The sequence below is a fragment of the Podarcis raffonei genome, chromosome 9 (assembly GCF_027172205.1).
Source record: "Podarcis raffonei isolate rPodRaf1 chromosome 9, rPodRaf1.pri, whole genome shotgun sequence".
Classification (NCBI taxonomy): domain Eukaryota; kingdom Metazoa; phylum Chordata; class Lepidosauria; order Squamata; family Lacertidae; genus Podarcis; species Podarcis raffonei.
Genome location: NC_070610.1, coordinates 51,892,473 through 51,907,596, shown reverse-complemented (window position 1 = coordinate 51,907,596; position 15,124 = coordinate 51,892,473). Strand labels below are relative to the sequence as shown.

Sequence of the window (15,124 nt, the reverse complement as noted above, 5' to 3'; positions counted from 1 at the left end):
GAAGTACTTTTAAGTGCTGTTAATTTAAATAGAAGACACAAAATCAATGGGACACAGAAGAGCTTAACTGTGGCTGGAGAGAGGGTTGAGTGGAATGGCAGTACAGTTAAGAACAACATAATGATATAACATCATTTCTATTCACAGAATGATTTCTCCAATCTTTTTATTTATGCTGAAGTCGGATCAAGACGTGGCTGTTTGTCTCTGGATGTTTTAATGGATAACATGCACATGCGTGAGAACACTGCATCACAATAATTGACTTGTGTATGACAGTCCCTATTATTTTCATTGAAAAATGCCAATCTCTCTGCTGCCTTATTGTGAAATCAGTTTGACATTAGTGAATTATTCCTGTCCAGAGGACAGGAACCATAAAGTGTTTACAATGCAGCCCTGTTATAGTGCTTAAGGTTCTTGACGCAGGCAGTTTATGATGCAATGCATCCAGTATCATACTGTCTAAAAGAGACAGTCACTTACCTTTTTGACTTCATACTTAATTGCCAGTTTGACACGACTCAACGAAGCTCTGTGCCTTTGTGTTTCAACTGGCTCAGCCTCCAAATCTCCATTTAGAATGGATTCTACCTCTTCAGAGTCTCGGCAGAGATCAAGGACGCCAACCACAAAATCCTTGCATTGCATAGACAGCTTGCGATAGTCATTCTAAAAAGCAGACAATAGATATTGAGTCACATCAATTCATGTGGAACTGATTTAGTAATGTGCATTTATTTAGCATATGTACATTCTGCAGTTGACTGTCTAGGCTGGATTGCACATTTCTGCCCTCTTTTTCGTGCATGGTATTCAAACGATACTTGAATTTGCATAGCAACACAGATACCAACATGCACACTGAGACAGGGAAGAAAGACAAATGCAGCACTATGCAGGTCCTCAAATTAGTGTATTATTAATTCTAATGATTTATTCTATTTACTGTGGCTTTCCACAAAAGCTGCATCAAAACGGCTTACAGATCCATTAAATACACAAGGCTTGAAAACATTTAAAAAACAAATACATAAAAGAACGGTTTATCTAAAAAGTGCTCATGCAGCAATGAACCTAACCCCACCCAACTGAAAGATGAGCAGGTGAAAAATCGCACTGTGTTATAATCCAAATTAATCCACCAAAAGCCTAGGTAAACAGGAATTTCTTAGCCTGGCATCTGAAAGCTGACAGTGATGGCACCAGGCATGTTCTTCTGGGGAGAGCATTCTATCAATGGGGACCAACCACTGAACAAGCCAGTTCTTACCACCCTCCACACATTTATCAGAAGGGGCACATGGAGAGGGGCCTCTGATGACGATCACCAAGATCCCGGTAGGTTCACAGGAGGAGTGTACAGTAAAGGCTGCTCTCATATTTGGTTTTGGTCCAAGAGGACCAAAGTAATCAAGAGCAGCAGTTCACGGGGCAGGATGCTAGAGTATTCCATATGATGGGTACAAGTCAATCACTTTATTATCTCACCTTTCCCTTCTGCTACTCCAGTTGTCATTCATTTGTCTCTTACATTCCACGGCTCTCTGTAAATCTGTTATTACTGTCTGTCACCTCTGAAAAATGGTCCCTGTGTTCAGAAACTCCTTAGCACACCAATCTCATGGAATTCTTTTCAGCACTGTTAATTTTAGTATTTAAGTCTTGAGCCTGGTTGCTTTCACTACAGAAGTGCTGAATACATTGATAATGTACCTCTCTCTTTCCTGCCCCATTTTAGAACTTTGCTTTGAATATGTCCCAACTTCCTCCTTATTCTCCCTTATTTCAGAAAAACATTTAGGGTTGCTATTCTATGCCACTTACATGGGAGAAAGTTCTGTTGAAATCAATGGAGCTTACTTAGGAATACACCGTAAAACTCAGAGTTGCCAGCATCACTATGGCTATACCTATGACTTCAGAAATCATTATCTCCCTGTCCTAAGATTACAGAAAGGTGAAGACTCTAAAATTAAGGAGCTGATTTCATTTGTTTCCTGCTTTCTTAGCTGTGACTTCTTAGTCCCTCGAAAGCCTTAGCTACAATAAATAATTAACTTTTTTTTAAAACCACATGATCAACTTGGGTTGTTAAAAACTTGGGCCAAGCAGATCCATGCAAAGTTCAGAAAGTCTGAAGCAACCTCATGCATTAGACTGCAATGCTACACTCAGTTACCTGGGAGTAAGTCCAACTGAACTCAATGGGACTTACTCCTTCAGAGTGGACATACATAGGATTGTGCTGTAAATCACCAGTGGTAGCTCAACACACACCACCTCAAATCTGGCACAAGTAGACCAGGCAGCAGCAGGTCAGTATATGTGGGTCAGTGTGCAAGCTCAGCACATGCTAAAGTGACATGGTTGACTCCATCCAAGTAGTCATAGGAAGTGGTTCTGCTTAATTGCTTGCAGGACCTGAAGCTTTTAGCAGGGGGGTGGGGAGCAATGACACTTGTGATAAAATTATGAGATGAGACCATTATCTCATCTTCCCAGCTGCCTCTTGCACAATACCCATCAAACTACTTCTCCATAGCAAAAGGAGAGAAGCCTCTTTCAAACAGTGGCGTAGCAAGGTCAGGTGATACCCGGTGTGGAAAATTTCTTATCACCCCTCTCCCCAATTGAAATTATTAAAAGAAGGAAAAATAATATACTTAAAGTTGCAAGTGTTATTTTCTGGTTTATTTACTTAACATTGTGAGCAGGAGCACTTAAAACCTCCCCCCCCCCAACTTCGTTCTCTGCAAATTTTGAAATCGCATCATCAAAATCGATTCCTTTTGCTACTTTTTTTCAATTCAACCTTGTGAGGGAGCGGCCTGAGGGGTCCATTGAAAAGGGAGACAAAGCTAATAAGCACCTGAGCACTTAAGCAGCTCTTTTGTGTCAAGACTTGGAGCAACAAGCTTGCAACCCGCCCACCCGCCTGTCAAAGGAGGGGAGCCAGCGGAGAAAATTGGCTGGCTTCAGCTGCGCCTGGGGGATTCTCCCCACCTTCCTCTACAGAAAGGCAGCGGTGGGGGAGTCTGCCTGCCTCCTCCAACTCAGCCGCCCTACAGCTGGGAGGGAGGCAGCAGACGGACCATTTGGGGTAGCGCGGAGCCTGCAAGTGCCGAAGCCACCGTGTCTCTCCTAGGAGAGACGCGTGGCTTGGGCACGCTGCAGGGCCCGCAGTGAGTGCCACCTGGCATTTTGTCACCCCCCTCAGTGGTGGCACCCGGGGCGACCCACCCCTACCACACCCCCTTCCTCCGCCCCTGCTTTCAACACACACAAAATCGCACACACATTTAATCCTCTTTCGTATGCTTGATTTATTATAAAGTTTAGTACCAAGTCTCAACTAAGCAATTACACAAACCTCAGAGTGCAAATGGTATTATCTGTAAAGCGTCTAACACATTTTAAACTTGCTCTGCAAATAAGAACGCAATTATGACAACTAGCTGCGATCTCCCTAGAGAACCGTCCTAAAGGGCGGTTGAAATTAGGGCAGCTTGCTCACTTGTTAGTGGCACTGCTCTTCTTGTCAGATTTTTGCCGTTGTTCGCATTCTTCCATGGGAGTTGCATCTGGAAACCCAGGCCAGCCACTTCTCCTTTGCCTGGGAAGCTGTTTGAAAGCACCCCTGGCTTCTTCTTAAAACCTTTGCTACCGAGTTAGAGCTGCTCTAACTCATATGTATAAGAATAGACATTATTGGGCAAAGCATGGGTCAATAATCACAGCAAAAGCAGCATGGCATGAGGAAGGACCATTGCTCAGTAGCAGAGTGTCTGCTTTGAATCTCTAAATGGGGCTAGAAATGAAACCCCAGGGAGCTTCTACCAGTCAGTGCAGACAATACAGAGCTAGCTAGATAGACCAAGGATCAGCCTAAATATAAGGCAGCTTCCTATGTGCCTTACATACTCATTTTAGCAAAAGGGAAGAGAATTTAGTGTTTGATCTATCCAGATACGTTTGTTTCTGATTTTTCTAGAAAAAGGCTTCAGCTCTAGCTGGTAGAATTATTATTATTTTAAAGCCATTGTTTTAATGTGTGTGTGTGTGCATTACTATCTTTGACAAGGATACAGTAATGAAAGTGGATTTTAAATATCAGGACTGATGCAAGTCCTGAAAAAAATAAATCTCAGTGTGTTGGTATTGCTCCTTAATCACTCAAGATTTTTTCAGCATTATTCAAGTCCAACCAATCATGCCAAAGCATCTATAAAAGAATAATGCCAGCTAGATCTCCTTGACAAGAGATAATCTAATGAGCAAGAACTGCTGTTCTTTTAACAAATTAGAAGTTTTAAATTTTTGCAAAGTTGCAATATCCTTAATAGAATGAGCATTTCCTCACAGTTGCCAACAGTCCTAAGTTAAGAGCCCTGGAATTCATCTATGCCAGGCATGTGGGGATATGCAGCGTGAGAAGGCAAAAACCTATTGCATTTGCTCTGCCTCAAACGTTAATGAATGGCTGCATCATTCAAGTGATAAGCCTGATCCATTATAGAATGGAAAATCCTTCTCTGTCCCATTTTAGCCATAGACTCTGTTGAAGAAAGCAACCTCCTGGACAATCAGATAAACCAGGACAACCAATTAAAACCCGTGATTCTATGCTTTCTCGCTGTCTCTCGCTTTGCTTTCAGAAGTGTCAGTAGGTATGCTCTCTTCAAAGCTTTTGGCATTCCGATAGCTTTGAACAGGCATTTCTATCTCAAATCCTGTAGGCAAGGTATTATCTCATATTTGATTCTCCTCTCAGCACAGGATAGGGGAAGCAGCAGCAGACAATTTCATTCTCACTTCCATTCAGTTTCCCCTACTGAAGCCAAAATCAGTTCTATATTAGACCAATTGCATTGCTTCAGACAACAACATTTCGGTGCCATAGTTCTTCCTAGTGTCATGGTTTCAAATTCATCCCTCATACTGGTCCACCCCACCTATCTCCATCTGCCATCACCAGACTTTACATTTCAAAGCCTTTCCCCACTAGTTATAAGGCAATGAATGACTGTGCACCTCAAGCAGCCACAACACTGTAGTCCCTTCTCTATGTTAACATTTGCAAATAATGCATATCCCAGACACATTGCACGAGAAAGTTTTGAGACCTTCTGATAAAAGCCGTCCAAAATCCTTAAGGATACATATTGCATGGCCAGGTTGACATTGTTTGTTGCAAATAAACGTAAGAGATGTTTGAAAACTTCCCAAAAAGTTATAAAGAAGACCAGAGTTTTGTGAATGGACCCTCTAAATGAGATAGTGGTTGACGACTCCTCCTTGTTGCTGATTAGATTGCTTTGTCAAGTTTGGACGCTGATAGGTATTGGTGTCCCATTCAAAATAAAAGGATTAAGTTCTGCTTAAAAATAAATAAATCTTTATTTACTTACTAAATTTTTTATCCAGCCCTTCCTCCAAGGAGTTCAGGATTTCCCTGGCCTGCAACACAGTTCGTCAAGGCACACTAGTTAAATGGGTTGACAACAGGCAACCAATATTAGTGGTGGAACTGGGTTTCATAAATAAAGCAGTAAGATGCCTTGAGGGGCTGGCTTCTCGTAGTATAATGTAATCCATCAGTGTAATGGAGCAACAAAGACAAACAAACCCCACAAAAACCTACAAAGTAACATTAACACCAAAGCCTGAATAGAAAAACCAATCTGCCCCATATGTATATATATTAGTGGCTTACAAAGTAGGCCTAGCATTAGGGGATGCAAATGATCCCATTCTAATGCTCACATTCTCCATCCTTGAACAAGCACAACAAGCTCTTGAATCTGTGCCTTGAATCTTGAATCTGTTAAAGACAGATCTATTTCTTTCTTCTGGAATGGATGGGAGATTCCATCACCAGCTTTACTTAGCCTTTAATCGACAGTGGAACTTTCAAAGGTTTCCTGTGCCTTCAAATGATATGCACTGGAGGTGTGTGTGTGTGTGGGTGGATTTTACTTTTTCTAACCTATCTTGAAGACTTTTCCCACACAAATTTACGTTAAAGAATACAGTCATACCTTGGTTTTTGAACAGCTTAGTTCTTGAACATTTTGGCTCCCGAACTCCACAAACTGGGACGGTTCCGGTTTGCGAACTATTTTTGGAAGTTGACAGGGGCTTCCAATTGGCTGCAAGAGCTTCCTGCAGCCAATCAGAAGCTGCGCTTTGGTTTCCGAACATTTTGGAAGTTGAATGGACTTCCAGAATGAATTCCATTTGACTTCCAAGGTACGACTGTATGTCATTTAAAGACTATGACATGCAGTTACGGTCTTAATTTGCTACTGCATGGGCTGGAATCATTTGCTCTGTTGGTACATAGTACAAGAACGGTATAAGAACAAACATAGGTAAATGCTGCTGTTTCTGAGTGCAAGTCAAAGCTGACACCTTAGTATTTAGGTGCTGCCACTGTTTGCTTGGGTCTATATCTCTCCCAGTCTTTGCCAGACACTTTTGTTCTATTAATAATATGATCTATGATCAGTTACAGTCAGTAAACTACAACGTCACGCTTCGATTAACTGCATGCTTTATGAGAAGCTGGGATAGTAGAGCCAAGCCTTGAAAGAGTATATTATGGCCTGTAATAGCTGCACGTTCAACTTCCAGGATTATAGTCTTCCTTCAAACAATATTTTTGTAACTTCAATAAGTCAATTTTATCTGGATACAGAAAATAAAAAGTAAGGAAGAAACGTATTTCTGCACTACACAACAATGCATCAAATGTATTATACACTACACAACAAGGAATCATCTTAGAGTTTCAGTACAATGCATAAAATAAAGATTCATAAATCTACAATTTAATAAACTGCTGTGTTTCAGGATGCATTGGAACAAGATGAGGTGCTTTCCTTGGTATGAGGTTGTAATACAAAACTGTGTAAATAATAATAATAATAATAAATTTTATTTATATCCCGCCCTCCCCAGCCGAAGCCAGGCTCAGGGCGGAACAACAATAAAACAGTACAAAACAGAATGATGAAGTAATTACGTATTTAACTATTCAAATCCAAATCTAATGCCATGCTTACAAAATATGCAACTTGCAAAAAGGCTAAGTTTAATTTTTCACCACACTTCCATCTACAATGGAAGGGCCACTGAAGGAGCTGAAATGTGCTGTAGCAGATATTAAGCTGTACATTATGTCTGGCACTGCAGTGTTAAATACCCACATAACCATATACCATCACTGCCAGCCCATGCTGCCCACCCACATTTATCTCTTTAAAACTCTCTCTGCTTGGATCAGGCCTCGCAGATTAATGTATCTTTCGCATCCTCGCAATAATTTAGGGAAAAGTTAATTAGAGAAGCGGAATCCAACACTGACCCAGAAGGACCCCATTAAAATGTTTGCTGCAGCTGGATAAAATTGCCATTTGCAGAACCAATTTTGTTTACAATCTGCATCCACCATCCCAGTTTCTTTTTTCAGAAAGACCTACTTCAGGATAGGGCTATCCTCTGTAACTTTATCAGGCATTTTAAGAACATGGGCATCATAAAGGGGCAGAGCAGAGTAATGCTTATCAGAGTCCAGTTAATGAAAAATCTGGAAAAAGAGAGACTAATCGGCATGCTATGACTCCATTATATGTATAGATGATCATCAGACAGAAAGGTGGGACATCTGGATAGATTTTAACAGCTGGCTCTTGGCACACTAATAAATTTCTGGCAGATGAATGAGCGGTGTCCTTCTGAGAGGGAAATGACAAATGTGCGTAGCTTTTATAACTTGTAAACAACAATCTAGAAGTGTGAATAGAAACAGGAATACTCATTTAGGACCTAGCACTTGCTTTTTCTTCTGGTTGCTCAGATGACATTATTTCAACAGAGTGCACTTTAATAAAAACAATTATGTTCTGTTACAGTGAACAAACCTGTTTTCATCTATTCCAAGGGGAGTATTGCGTTTTTTCTGATTACACCCGGCACTTATGAAGTATTTTCATTTAAAGCAAAATGGTGTTTTCAAAAAACATCCAGACATCGCAGCAGCAATATTAACAGGAACAGATAAAGTGAGGGGAAAATAAATGTGAAGTGTTTTAATCCACCGAAGCCAATGCAGCACGCAGAGAAGGCACAGAAAAAAGAAGAAGCCTTACCTTGAATTCTTTTTCAATATTAGCCAGTTTAGCAAGCTCATTACTGAGTTCTAGAGCAGTGAGAACCGGGTCTTCGCTGGACAGAGACAGGTAGGCAGGGCTTGCCAAGCCCTTGTATGCATTTATCCTTGACCTGGAATGGCTGAAAGAATCATGCTTTTGTTTCTCAGTACAATCGTTGCACTTGCAGAAATAATCGTGAGGTCTCTCTATCCTCGCCCCTTTCATTAACAGCATGTGCACCACCTCATACTTCTGACAATGGGCTGCTAAAATGATGGGTGTGATGTCTGGGGAGAATCGGGTGCCATCTTCGTCGTAAGAATAAAAGTCATCATCCTGGAGCTCCTGCTCACAAGGGCTCAGAGTCAGCCGCTTGCTAGCTGCAAACCCGGGATGATTCAAGATTGCTTCCACAATCCGGACATACCCTTTGCTAATTGCAAGCAGCAGGGCATCTCCGATCCGTGCCAGGTTCTCCTTCTTCAACAGAAGTTCTGTCACTTCCAAATGTTCATTCCCCACAGCGAGCTGCAAGGCATTTTGGCCCATGTAGTCGACACAGTTGACATTCAAAGTTTTTGACTCTTCCAGCATTTTGCGTACCACAGGGATGTTCCCATACTCTGCCGCGTCCAGAAAGCGTTCTTCCTCTGCCGTAAGACTTGTGCCCCTCTCGTTGAACATAAAAGCTGGACCTCTGATTGCTTGCCGCCTTCCCTTTTCCCTCATCACAGTCATGCGTCTCAAAGAAGGGCTTCCATCAATGGTCCTAATGAGCAGAAACAAGACATTTGGAATATTTTTATAGCTGTCATTGTCTTGGAAGAGCCTCTCTAGAAATCTACACTTGGGCTAGAGTGGCCCAAGTTAAATATGCATACAATAGGTGAACATAGGTCAATCACAAAAAAAAATCCACACTGCACACCTGGATTAATTGATAATGACCGCTCCCCACTTCAAATGGGGGGTGCTTTTTGTGTGGCCGCACACAGCCCCCTGATCCCACACGAATCCTGGCAATTAGGCCTGGCTTCACCTCCCCAAGCTGGATACCTGGAGGTTCCCACCCAACCTCAGACAATAAACCAACCCCAGCTGGGGAGGTGTTGCCAGGGAAGTCAACCAGGTAGGGTTGGGACCACCCTGCACACACAATAGAACAGGCTTCCTCAACCTCGGCCCTCCAGATGTTTAGAGACTACAATTCCCATCATCCCTGACCACTGGTCCTGCTAGCTAGGGATCATGGGAGTTGTAGGCCAAAACATCTGGGGGGGCCGAGGTTGAGGAAGCCTGCAATAGAGGGTGGAACTTACCTGGGAGTTCGTCTCCCTACATCTGAAGGTTTAATAAAGTTGTGGCCAATTTTAATCCCATGACATGTTGTCATGAGTCATTATTCCACCCCCGGGGTCGCCTGGGGTCAGGGGGGGTCTCCGCCTGGCCATGCAGTAAGAATTTAACAACCACATACAGAGCAACACCATTACAGCTCACTTAGAACAGCAGGCGGTCATAGCAATATCCCTTGCAGTCTTGAAGAGGCATAGCTTCTTACAGACCACCGTCTGTGTTTTCCATTTTCACAGACCCAAGCACAAGTTTCTGGACCACTGACCACTATCATCCCTGACTGGTAGTCATGTTGGCGGGAGCCGATGGAGGTGGAGTCCAACTGCATCTGAAAGGCTACAACTCCCTCATACTTACAAGGCCGTGCAGAACACTTTGAAACCACAGGCTTTCATTTCCTTCTTCCCTTGCACCCTAGTACCCACCTCACTCGGGATGGTGAAGAATAATAAATTCAGCAAATGAAACTCAGTTTTTATAGGGTGAGAACATTCTTCTAAATGTACAGTGTTTTGTCAGCGGAGATAAATAGCCCAATAAATATATTGTGACAATGTCATATATTTGATGTGCCCGATATGTCTTCCCAAAAGAAATTACTATTAGAAAGTAGCTTGTATTTCATTGACAAGACTCTTGCCTGGCATTTGAAAAAGCATTTTTCTTTTCTGTGGTCCTGCATATCCAGATAGCTAGCTAAAGGGAACATATATAATCAAATAAAATAAGGAACCAAGATGCACTGTAATTCCTGCACAACCAAATTGGCTATTGAAGTTTGAGAATTTAATGCCGATGTGGTTTTTTAAATCTGCTTACTGTGTAATGGCGGTTGCTTGTGATAAATTTTCTGGCAGGAGATTCCATGGGGGTGGAATTTGCTGTGATAAATGTTAGTTATTATTCAAGTATGTTTTAAATATATGGTTACTAGGAAAGTAGTCCTGAGACCTTCAGGAATAATGCAATGTTTAAATAAAATTGCAATTATAATAATAATCAATGTTAATGAAAATATTGTTGCTGTAACAGTTCAAGAATTAGACACCAAAACTCACTATGCCACAGTTAAGCACTTTTCAGTCCAATCAATTTCAAAGGGAGAACACTTAACAGTCCTCCTGAAATCAATGAAACAAAAAAGTTATTAATTGTAGCAGACAGTAGGTTAATTATTCTATCCTGTTTGTCCTTATCAACTGAGAGCATAGAAAACTAGCACCTAACAGCATGTGCAACAAAAGCCATACTCAAACTGCCAAAGATTTGTTAACTCAAACCCTACAGGTAAGGTAGAAAGCAGAGGTGCAACCACAGCCAGCATGGCCAATGCTCAGGGATGATGGGAGTTGTAGTCTAAAGTATCTGGAGGACACCAGGTTGAGGAGAATGGTAGCGTGCAAACACTGAATAGCAGGCAAACTCAGTTATTTTCCTCTGAAAATGACAGCTAGCATGTTTTACGATAATGGTATTTCAATCAATCTAAATTTTAAACATAGTGGAAATCACAAAAGATGCAAGTGTTTGTTTCACATGAAAATGTGATAAAATAATTATCCTAGCATGTTTTGAGTATCATAAGGTCTTCAACAGGGGAGAAAGAATCTAAAGTGCTCATTAACAGATCATATTACAAAACGCTTTCTAAAAACACCTGCCATTAACAGACTGAGTAGCACACTCTCTGAGAATTTGTGAATGGGTGCAGTCCTCTTTTTCTACCCACCTCTAACCGGACCCAGTTCTAAATTAACTGCAGTAATTTTTTAACAACAACCAAATTTCCTCCTAATGATTTCCTGTCAGACGTTAAAATCTATTTTTAAAAACATTTGCTAGAAGGGCAATTATTAAAAAATAACTTGTAAAAATGGGGAAATTTCTGGAAGTCTTCTAGAGAAATGGTTCATGTTAGCATGAAAGGATGGAGTCCTGGCATGTTAGTGTGAGACCATGATGGGAATTTTTTCATCACTGGGTAGGTTCATATTCTTTTTCAATACAGTGGTACCTCTGGTTACGAACTTAATTCGTTCCGGAGGTCCGTTCGTAACCTGAAACTGTTCTTAACCTGAAGCACCACTTTAGCTAATGGGGCCTCCTGCTGCCGCCGTGCCACCAGCGCACGATTTCTGTTCTCATCCCGAGGTAAAGTTCTTAACCCGAGGTACTATTTCCAGTTTAGCGGAGTCTGTAACCCAAAGTGTTTGTAACCCGAAGTGTTTGTAACCCAAGGTACCACGGTATTCCCATTCATGTATTTCACAAAGAGACACACAAACAATTTATACAGTGGAACCTTGGGTTGCGGACGTAATCCATGACGGAGGCACATCCGCAACCCGCAGTGTTCGCATCCTGAAGCGCCGCTTCTGCGCAGGCTCCGGTGCGATTTGGCGCTTCTGCGCATGCGGCGAAACTTGGAAGTAAGCCATTCCGGTACTTCCGGGTTTCCTGCAGTCCGCAACCCAAAAACACGTAACCTGAAGTGGCCATAACATGAGTTATGACTGTACTTCCCATTTATCTCATCCCAGTCTTTCTTCCCCCCCGCCCCCCCAACAAATACTGAACTGCTGGAAAAGTCGGAGGGAAAATTTTTAATCTTAGAATATGTTTATAATTTGAAACATTTTGTTAAGAACATCCACTGTGACGCATTGCAGCAAACTGAGACAAAGTATACAATACTAGCAGCGCCGGCCCTGCCATTAGACAGGGGGCAAATGCCACCTAAGGCAGCAGATGCTGGGAAGTGGGGAGTAGCAGCAAGTTGTTGGGATGAGAGAGCAGTGTAGGCCAAGAAGCCTGTCCTGAGCCCTCTAAAACAGCCTTAAGGGGATGCTGTTCCATCATCAGTGCTGAAACAAGGTTTGAATGGCCTGCCTTGCAAACTTCTGCAGATGGGACTGGGGAAATGTGGCGCCATCTTATCCTTCACTCAAGGCAACAACATGACTCACGTTGGCCCTGAAGACTCGTATGAATAAGCAGCAATACTGCCTGAATTAAAAAATGGATACCATTAGCAGCCTTTTTTCTTTTACCTAAATATTCGGTTTTAAACTTAAAGGCTATAGGGTGCTGTTTAAAAACAACCCTCTCTCTCTCAAACTTTAATTAATGGAATTTGAAAGCATTTGCTACTTACAAAGCTAAACCCAGCAAAACATTACCAGAATATATAGCTAAAAATGGCAGCTGTAGTTCTTGAATGTGCAAACCGAAAGGCTCTTAAGCTCTCTTCTGCCACCATCCAAATTCAGAATTGTGTTTTGAATTAATAACCTTTGGCAAATGCACACAACAGATGCTGAATTTGTTTGATAGTCCAAAGAGGGACCTAGCAAATCAGGAGTTAATTATTCACCTTTTATTTGCAGTTAGTGCGACAATAGCAAAGCTCTGGAATGGTTTTAAGTGCACTGATGTAGACGATTGGTATTGTTAAGATTTGGCATATAGCCCTGTTAGAAAAGCTTTCGCATAAATGGCAAGTTATTAGGGGGCAAATAGAGAGAGATCAATTTGCAACCATATGGTTCCTTTTTATTGAATACACTTACATACAGGAGCACAGCAGAGCTGTTTCCAGCACTACATAAGTCAGTAGAGCTATTATGGGGAGCTCTAGGTAATGGAAACAGACTTTGTCTTGGGTCCACTGGGGTCTCCAATTTCTGTTCAACGAAACAAAAGGAAGGTACTTTCTTTCTCTTTGATTACCTGTGCACGTTGCTAAGATCTTGATAATACTATATCCACTTAAATTGAGGGTGATTTTTGATGTTTTATCCCCAACCTGGTCTTCCTTTTACTCTGTGAGGTGGGTGAATAGTGTTGCTTGTTTGGGGTTGTACTGAGGGGGACAGGAGCTCCTTCCTCTGTCTATTCACATTTTAGAAGGGGGAAAAAACTTACAATAAAGAACTATATTATTAAAAAGTTGATGCATACAACTGAGGTGGAAACCGAAGCAAAGAACCATTTGCCACATTTGCTGGCACCTGGACCTTTAATTAGGCCCAGATACAAGCAAGAAGGCACTAACCAGGCAATGACGAGACCACATCTGGACATTGCCTGGAGACTCCACCTGTGACTGATGGCAGTGAAGGAGCTCATCTTCTGTGCCTTAGGCAGAAAGGAGGGGAGGCAGGAATGATATAAAAAGACAGAAGAAGGTGGAAAAGCCCAATAGAGACATAGGGAGCAGGTTGGTCAAGCTGGAAGCCTAAATAAGGTGCCGCCACAGAGACTGGGGGGGGGGAGTTCTTGCTTCCCTGTTGGAAGATCTTCTTCAGACTGTTCCACTAAGCTCTATTGGGCATGTCCTAAGAACAGAGTATGCTTTCTCTTGGGGAGGCATAACAGCCTGGATTTAACCCTGCTAAGGGTACTGAGGCACAAGACCCTTGTTTTCCTTGGGGAAGAAACTTTCCTGGAACTCGGAAGCATCTCTGGAAGGAATTGACTGTCCCTATTGTTTGGGACAAATCATAACCTGAATGAAGTCTGATATAGAGCTGACCTGATGAGACTTGGTGCCGTTCTTTTGACATTTTTGGAACATGCCCCCTTGCTTTTGACTGCTCCTTCCTCAGGGGTAGGGCACCCAAGTGAATACAGGAAAGAGCCCCTGTTCCTTTAAGGGCATTTACTGTTCTCTAAACTTGCTCTGGTGTCATATTCACACCCTAGTGATATAAACAAATGTACAGTGAAATCCTGTACATATCTGTTCAGATGTAAGTGCGGCAGAATTTAATTGGGTTTACTCTCAGGTAAGTGGGCAGAAGGGATGCGGGTGGCGCTGTGGGTAAAAGCCTCAGCGCCTAGGGCTTGCCGATCGAAAGGTCGGCGGTTCGAATCCCTGCGGCGGGGTGCGCTCCCGCTGCTCGGGCCCAGCGCCTGCCAACCTAGCAGTTCGAAAGCACTCCCGGGTGCAAGTAGATAAATAGGGACCGCTTACTGGCGGGAAGGTAAACGGCGTTTCCGTGTGCGGCTCTGCCTCGCCAGAGCAGCGATGTCACGCTGGCCACGTGACCCGGAAGTGTCTCCGGACAGCGCTGGCCCCCGGCCTCTTAAGTGAGATGGGCGCACAAGCCTAGAGTCTGTGAAGACTGGCCCGTACGGGCAGGGGTACCTTTACCTTTACCTTTAAGTGGGCAGAGTGTGGAAGCTGTAATTCTGGAAATGAGTTGATGCAACTGTCTTAATAAATCCACTTAGGGGAAAACTATGTTCCTAGTACAGGTGAAAGTGGCAGGGAAACCTTTTAAATAAATTAATAATATCTACATAATCTTGGCAATGGGAGCCTTACTGGGATTTGTGCCAGCTGAAAGCCTTCCTGCACTGAGAGATGTTTTCAGGAAACTTTCTGCAGCAATACTAGGGAAATACTCCCAGAATAGCAATGCTCACTTACAGCCTCATCATTTTTTTTCTTTTAGGTATTTGCATGGATCAGAACACATCAGTACACATCAGAATCAGGAGGGCTTTTATTGCAAGTTAATTAGCACTGGATTTCGTATTACCTTTAGCCACACTTGCTTCATTAGCACATGCTTCACACTGCGGAGCATATGAGCTTCAAATTAAAA

General features: G+C 42.5%; 1 protein-coding gene across 1 annotated transcript in view; it reads right to left on the bottom strand.

Annotated features, from left to right (window-relative positions):
- TRPC3 (transient receptor potential cation channel subfamily C member 3) overlaps window positions 1-15,124 on the bottom strand; it is a 55,530-nt gene that overhangs the window by 28,645 nt on the left and 11,761 nt on the right. Inside the window, exons 2-3 of the mRNA XM_053403492.1 lie at window positions 8,154-8,925; window positions 487-672 (exon numbers count right to left, since the gene is read on the bottom strand). Of these exons, the coding sequence (XP_053259467.1) occupies window positions 487-672; window positions 8,154-8,925 (958 nt within the window). The remainder of the gene's footprint in view (window positions 1-486; window positions 673-8,153; window positions 8,926-15,124) is intronic.